At 37.2% G+C, this 8282-nt stretch overlaps 1 protein-coding gene across 1 annotated transcript; it reads left to right on the top strand.

Moving 5' to 3' along the window:
* The first annotated feature begins 646 nt into the window (after positions 1 to 646).
* On the top strand, positions 647 to 7802 carry fadd (Fas (tnfrsf6)-associated via death domain). Its single transcript, XM_056462968.1, has 2 exons — positions 647 to 1197; positions 6885 to 7802. The coding sequence occupies exons 1-2, from the start codon at positions 897 to 899 to the stop codon at positions 7154 to 7156; spliced, it is 573 nt and encodes a 190-aa protein (XP_056318943.1). The 5' UTR covers positions 647 to 896; the 3' UTR covers positions 7157 to 7802.
* Positions 7803 to 8282: the final 480 nt, after the last annotated feature.

Below are 8282 nucleotides of genomic sequence, written 5' to 3'. Positions count from 1 at the left end.
TAAGCTGGACATAGCTGGTTTTGGCTGGGCTCCCAGCCTGGCTAGGCTGGTCAAGCTGGTTTTAGCTGGTCATTTTCCAGCTTTCTAAGACCAGGCTGGAAAGGGCTGGAAACCAGCCTGGAAATGGCCAAAACCCCTCTAAAACCAGGCTGGTCAACCAGCTAAAACCAGCCAACCAGCCTAGGCTGGTTTAAGCTGTTTTTTTCAGTAGGGTTGGTAGGCCTCATTTTTTGACTGATATGGTGGCATGTTAAAACTAATAATTCCTAATGAAATTTGTCCCAAACACACAAAGAACTATTAAAATGTACTGCTTTTCCTACTGAGTTCCTAGAGGGCCGCAACCTTGCACATTTGAGTTCCAATACTGCTTCAACACAATTCAAACAAGCCTGGAGGACTCAATTAGTTTGATCAAGTGTGTTTAATTAGGGTTAAAGCTAAACTGTGCAGAGCTGTGGTCCCACCTGTGTTTTAATGGTTAATGTTGTATGGTTTGTAATGATTTTAATAGTGACGTCTATTATTAATGGCGTCTGTTGTTTTGGACTATTACTGCGCTTTTTAAGACTAGCTCAATGCAAATTGCTCAGATTATCCTACTTATGTTCAGCTGTTGAATCCGATAAAGTGATTCAGAAGAACCGTTCTGAATCACGAATCGGACACCGCATAGCAAACGATTTATTAGACATCAAAAAAGAAAAGCGAAACACATTGTGTCGTTTTGGTCTCTAGCAGAACATCCTCCAGAGCAGAGCAGCTGGGGTCTTCAGTACGCAGGAGAGAGAGAGAGAGAGGGAGGGGATTTCATGAGTCCTCGCTAAACTTCAAACCCAGAGTAGAAAGCGAAAGCGGAGATGAATTGAGCGGCAGTGCTGTGTTAGCATTCAAACATGGACAAGAGAGGATTCAGAGCGATGTTGCTAGAAATTTCCGACAAGCTTACAGATGATAACGTGGCCAAATTAAAGTTTTTGTGCACAGACATCGGCAAGAAAAGACTAGAGAGAATAAACACCGGGATTGAACTCTTCGAGTGCTTGATCGAAAAAACTGCAATTGGGCCCGAAAACACGGAGCTTTTACGAGAACTTCTGGACAAAGTCGGTCAGAGAGTTCTTATTGAAAAAATAGACGATTATGACAGGCAAACGACAGGAAGCCCGGCTTGTGGACTGGATGCGAAAGAGCGAGGTTTGTACACTTAACACTTGTAATTCATTATGTCTTATGTCTGTCAGTCAGGTGTAGTGTAGTTTCCACTTAACGTAGTTCGATATTTTTATGTTTAACCTTATAAATTACTGTAAATCTGGATGAAACAGTTTAAAGTCAGAGTAAGCCACATTTAAACGACAATTCTGTGTATTCTGTTGTTTTTTTGTCACGTTTTTCCACTGAGGTGGTTTACTCTCTGCTTCCGTCTTGTCACGAATATGTGAAATGCTTTGTGGCAAGCCGTGTCAACAACATTTACTCATTTAGATGAGTAAGTTATATTAGTAACTTATAACCTATTCACTAATAATTATGGATTATATACGCATTATCCCAACGACAGGGTTTCTTATATTGCATCACCTGAAACAAGTTGACCGTTTAAAGTCTTGTAAATTGAGGTTAATCATAAAAACTGTACATTACATTTAACTAAGACTTTGACAAATCAAAAAGTACACAAAGAAACCCAAATGAATGAAGTGGTTCAATTCAAATGGTTCATATCAGTGTCATTTTGGTTATAAATTGTACTTTTAAGAATTCTGTTATCATATACTCTCCCACCACTTTTTCTAAACCAACTAGTTGATCTGTTGAACACAAAAGAAGATATTTTGAAAAATGTTGGAAACTGGTTGACTTTCGTCATTTTCTCTCATTCTGTGGATTTCAATGGTTACCTGTTTTCAAAATTTCTCTAAATATATATATATTTTTTGTGCTCAACAGATTAAATAATCTAACAAAACATTGAAACTACATGAATGTATTACAATATAGCAATTTGTTTTGGCTAAATGTTTATACATTTTGACATGATGCCTGTCTTTACAATGAACAAACTAATATATTTGCACGATTATTTTTTTTCTAACTAATCAAAGTTGAAACCAAATTATTTTTGAATTAATAAAGTAAAAATTAATGCAGGGCTAAGCTGTGCGGTTCTAAACTGCCACAACAGCAGCAGCAGCAAACTGAAGGAATTTCCGGAAGGTACATCTTGTGAGCACCAGCAAATCTCAAAGAAATGCACAGCACCTTATCTCTTTGTGTTTCACGACAAAAGAAACTGACAAGAGATTACAAGCATGAAGAAACTGCAATGTGCACGTTTAAATACTCCCTAAAGAATGTGTATGTGTGCTCTTATCATTTTCTAGACAAACCCTTAAACTCCTCCCCAAAACACATGCACACACACACACGCACACACACACACACACACTGTTTGAAAATGAATATTTTTATCCATTCTTCTGAATATTGACAGTATATGTTGGTGCATTTAAACAAAACGGTTTTATATTCATTATAATAAGAGTGCTGCTCACCAAACATCTTTAGAAATAGATTATACATTTCAATTCAAATAAGATTATTACAATTAAACTACAAAATTTCTTCCCCCAGTTTCTGTTTAATGGAGAGATTTTTTTTCAACACATTTCTAAACATAATAGTTTTAATAACTCATTTCTAATAACTGATTTATTTTATCTTTGCCATGATGACAGTAAATAATATTTGACTAGATATTTTTCAAGACACTTCTATACAGCTTATCAAGACATTTAAAAGCTTAATTAGGTTAACTAGGCAGGTTAGGGTAATTAGGAAAGTTACTGTATAACGATGGTTAAAAAATGAAAAACTGCTTTTACTCTAGCTGAAATAAAACAAATAAGACTTTCTCCAGAAAAATAAATATTATCAGACATACTGTAAAAATTTCATTGGTTTCATTTTTCTGTTGAAGACTAATGAAGGTATTTTGAAGAAAGCTGAAAACCTGTAATCATTGACTTCCATAGTAGGGAAACAAATACTATGAAAGTCAGTGGTTACCGGTTTCCAACTTTCTAAAAAATATATTATTTTTGTGTTCAGCAGGGGAAAGAAAGTCAAATAGAGTTTAAAGAAGTGAAGGTTTTTTCAAATATTTCCCAAATGATGTTCACAGTATGTCCTATATTATTATTATTTTTTTTTTAAACTCTTATTTTTGCTAGGATGAAAGCAGTTTTGTTTTAAACCATTTTAAGGTCAGTATTATCAGCCCCCTTAAGCAATATTTTTTTTCTGATTGTCTACAAAACAAACCACTCTTATACAGTAATGTGCCTTATTACCCTTATCAAGGCTTTAAATGTCACTTCAAGCTGAATACTAGTATCTTGAAAAATACATTTAGTCAAATATCATTTACTGTCATCATGACAAAGATAAAATAAATCAGTTATTGAAACTATTATGTTTAGAAATGTATTGAAAAGAAATCTTTCTGTTAAACAGAAATTGGGGAAAAAATACACACATTCTCGTTTTAGTCGGTTTGGTGTGTTCATGGGCAGCTATTTGGTCTGGATGTGAGCCGACACTAGGCGACAACACAGTTGGGTTTCATCAGTGCTAGTTGTTTGCGGTCAGCTTGGCATGTCCTGCCCCTAACACATACATAAACCCTCTTAAACAAATGTCAAATCAGGTGTCAAAGGCCAAGAAGAAAAAAGGGTTGTTTTTTGAGATTGAACAAAGACAATACCTATCTTTCCATCCACCCATTTTTATGCACATTTTGGATATGCGCATAAAAAATGGTTGGTGGAAATGCCAAGATTCGCATACATTTTGAAAATACGCATAAAAATGTAGGGTTGAGTAGGATAAACTTTTTATACGATAAGAAAAGATGTAAAAAAAATGATGGAAACACTTTTACCGAACAAATTCCAGTATGCGCATTAAAATAAGTCATGTGATTTTGTTATAAGAGATCATGTGATGGTAAAAATGTTTGTGAGTGGACAAATCAGCAGCACATTGTAAAACATCTGAAATGTTGTTTTGGTCATTCTAAAGCGCCTTAATCATTTCAGTATTCGTGTTATAATATTATTAATGACCTCCAGAATAGTCAAGAGTGTCTGTGCTCCACATCTGATGCCTTCAAATGCCACTAAGCGTTCATTGCGTGACGGTATCCTCTTCTGAGGCTCAAGTCATTTATTAAAAAAGATTCACGCAGCTTCTCCTCCCGCAGCAAATTCCGTTTTTACTGTTGATATTTGGCGCCAGTTAATCAGGAAATGACGATTTTGTTCTCTTTAGATGAAAACAATGCTTTATTCGCACGTCTTTTATGCGATATTCCAGTTTTGCTGGAACTCTGGATGGAAACATAGCTAATAAAGCTGCCTGCCTAAAGCTGGATTTATACTTTCGCCTGGCACCGTATCACGCACCTTCGCTGACTGCACGCACACCTCGCGAAATGGACGAGGCTTTTATACTTGCCGCGTTCGCCGTTGTCTTTAAAACGGCAGGGGACGGTCAAAAGAAACCCACTGTAAAATCATACAGATAAACGGAGAAGTAAGAAGTTTCCGGAACTACGTCATATCATTAATATCATTCAATATTATTTAACTAATTATTTTCATTATTTTTATAAATTATTTTAATGATTACAAGGATTTTTTCAACCATACAAGATTTTTTTAATCAAAAATGCATCACTTGCTTTTGTTCATATCTCGGACAGTTTTACCTACTTAAGTTAATTAAAATATTAATAACAAGAGAACATGAGTTGCTCTACAAATATATTTTTATTAGGGCAAGAATCGAAGCAAAAAAAAAGTACACTTACTAAAAATACAGATTTTATTTTTTTTTTTTTAGATTTAGCCTGCTATACAGTTCACACATTACTGTCAGGCTAGTTTCTGTCCTCTACTTATGCTAAAAAGGCAGTAATGGTCCAACATTCCTGACCATAATCACCAATAAAACCTAGAGAAACAGGGCATCAGTATATTGTAAACCGATAAGTTTAAATACTCCTTCCCAGTTATCAAAGAAATAATTCTGACTTCATTATAAAATCAAATCGATTTAAAATCAAAATTGCAATTTATAAATCAGTGTTAAACCTATGATTGGTGGAAAAACATATTCTGTAATTGTGTACCTGTGTCTCCACTTTTGCCATGACCTGTTTTGGTTTTTCCAAACCTTTTAACAAAAACTTTCTTCTTTCCCATGGCTGCTGCATTTTCTAGCCAAGAATTATTGATCATTAGTTTATTTCTTTGATCACGGATCATAAAGATGTCTGTACAGTCGTACCTGTTACAGACAAAATCTCTTCAGAGTGTTTCATATTCAACTCAAATCAAACATGCCACCGCGTGCACTGTTCGCTCGAGTCTCCAAAAAAAATCATGCACTCTACCGGCCGTAATCATGTCGCAACGCGAACACCAGCAAACTCTGCGATGACGTCACATTCGCCGCGCACACTCAAGCAAACAAGTCAAGTATAAACCAGGCTTAATGCCCGATTCACACGGGGCTTCAGCGTCAACGCTTGGCAGAGGGCATGTCTGAAGTTGGGGCTGATGTGATTGTCATAGCAGTGAAATTAGGCCTGGTTTATACTTCTGCGTCAAGTAATCGGCGTGACCCACAGCACATGCAACACGCGTAGCTGTGCATTTATACTTCTGCGTGCTGTTTCTGTTGCTCTGCAATAACAATTCCAAAACGCTAGTTGGCAGTGAGGTGCCTATGTCCCTCTGTGTCGAGTTTTTTCGCTGGGGTTTTGTTTTTTCTGAACGCTTCCTTAATGTACAAGTGGTTCAAACTAGCCCATTTTGATGCAGGAACCGGCGGACGTGCAACAACTTTAATCATAAGGTAAACACAAAACAAAACTTTTCATCTGGAGCTCCTTCACGGGACTCCACACTTGTAAAAACTCGCTCCAACGGACTCGTGCGGGTCTCGGTTCTGCCCACACTCGTCAGCGCTTCCAAGCAGACCAATCACAGAGCTTGCACTACGCATCGTTACGACGTTTAGTTACATTTTTTCAGAGGTGCACATCAGCAACGGTGAGGGCTATAGGCTGATTATACTTCTGCGTCAAGCGCACGTATAGGCTACGGCGCGGCCTACTTGTGGACACAGCCTACGCCTTTGCCGTAGCATTCGCATGCGCTTGATGCAGAAGTATAAATCAGCCTTTAGTCAGCAATCGGCTACTGACTGAGCTGGTGTATTTGGATACAGCGATCTGATTGGCTGACACTTCCGTGAACTGGATCTACAATGCAGTTCAGCAACGCCTGACGTCTCCCATTCAAAGTAAATGGGAAGCGTTGACAGACACACCGTGTGAATGGGGTGTAATGTAGAGGCAAGGTATTCCATAATTTGGCATTATCATCATACTTATGCTTTACATTAGGCACTCGAAGCAGCTGATCTAGGAGAGCGATAAGCTACATAGGGGTGCAAGTTCAACAGTTCCGATACTCTATATTGACCTTATTCTCAACGTACGAGTGAGCACAGCCATTGGAGTCTTCACATTGGAGTCTTCACTTCCATTGCTTTTTGAAGTTAAAACAGCTCATTATGCTGCTTAATGTTGGAAACTGATATTTCTCATTATGTTATGCTCCTTTTTATGTATAGTCATGAACACACTTGTTTGTTGTAGAAGTAGCTTGACCATTTTTTTTATCCCTAGTCATTTCTCATAGGCAACTGATTTGGAAGTTCTAAAAATAGCACACTTATAGAATAAGGACAATAGGCTGGGGTAGAACCAACCAACATTCAATTCAAACGCTTTCTGTGTCTCTTTATAGAGAGAATCGACGCGGCAACTGAAGTAGTGGTTGAGCAGCTGGGTAGAAAGTGGCCCTCCGTTGCAAGAAAGCTGGGGCTTCAGCAGACGCAGCTGGAGGGAATCCAGGAGAAGCACGACCGTAATCTGGAGGAGCAGGTCAGAGAGCTCATCAGACAGTGGATGAAGATCAAGAAGGAGAACGCTCGAGTGGAAGATCTCATTCAAGCTCTGCGAGACTGCAAACAGAACCTCACGGCTGATCTTGTGGAGAGAAAACTCGGGGCACTTTAAAAACAACTAAAACTTCACACCATTATGTGTATTTTTGGAAGCTGTTGGGGAAAAAAGGACAAGCTTTGTGTAATTAATGTGAATTTCCTTTATTTTAAGAGCAAAAGAACTCTAAATCATTTACAGATCTTCCTGAAGGAGCCGTGCACAGGTTTTGGTCAGGGAAATGAATTAGATAATATATTTGTACAGCGTAATTATATTGAAGGGCAGGAGATTATTGAATAATGAGTGTCTTAAAGGGATAGTTCACCAAATATTTACTGTTTACTCTCCCTCAAATGGTTACAAACCTTGCTTTCTTTTTTTCTGTTGAACATATTCTACAGAAAGCTGAAAACCAGTAACCATTGACTTCCATTGTAGGAAAAACAATTACTATGAAAGTTGAACATTTTTTGAAATATCTTCTTTAGTGTTCAACAGTAGAATGAAACTCGAAGGTTGAGTAAATGATGACAGTTTTGATTTTTGGGTGAGCTATCCCTTTAATAACAACACATCTCATTTATCATTTGAAAAAGCATTGGAATGGTGCAATTTTTACAGAACACACTCATCAAATGACCCTGTTCTTGTATTTACTGATTCTGGCAAGGGATGTCTGACACTTAATGAATGAATAAAGGGACCAACGATGTTTCAACAGGCCTTTCAGTGGTTTGACAGCACAATTTGAACTGCCGTTCCTTCCATACTTCAGTTACATAACTAAAACCTGTATTCACAAAACCTTCTTAAGACATAAAAAAAAAAAAAAAAAAGCTTGTAAATCTGTGAAATCTTAGGAGTACTGAAGAGGACAGACAAATCTATAGTTGCATCTAAAATGACATATACACTTACACACTCAACCATGGAGTATAAGTTTAGAGTCATCTCAAATATACCACTTTTTTTATTAGTTCTTTGACTGTTTCAAAGACGACATTTAATGGTTGCCAAATTAGTGAAATAAATTAACAAACAGTACCTGTCATTAGTGCGACCACATTTACCATTATAGAAGGTGCTGGAATGATAATATCAAAGTCGCCCCAAATTGCACTATTTACACTATTTGTAGTATAAAAAGCTTAAGTAGTGCACTGAAATATCTCAAAACAATAAGATCTCTTAATACCAA

Source organism: Danio aesculapii, chromosome 7 (genome assembly GCF_903798145.1).
Source record: "Danio aesculapii chromosome 7, fDanAes4.1, whole genome shotgun sequence".
Lineage (NCBI taxonomy): Eukaryota > Metazoa > Chordata > Actinopteri > Cypriniformes > Danionidae > Danio > Danio aesculapii.
This window is presented reverse-complemented; position numbering and strand designations above follow the sequence as displayed.

Coding starts and splice junctions, on each gene's coding strand:
- fadd (XM_056462968.1), top strand. CDS start 897: ATGGACAAGAGAGGATTCAGAGCGATGTTGCTAGAAATTTCCGACAAG. Junction 1,198..6,884: donor ACTGGATGCGAAAGAGCGAG/GTTTGTACACTT, acceptor GTCTCTTTATAG/AGAGAATCGACGCGGCAACT.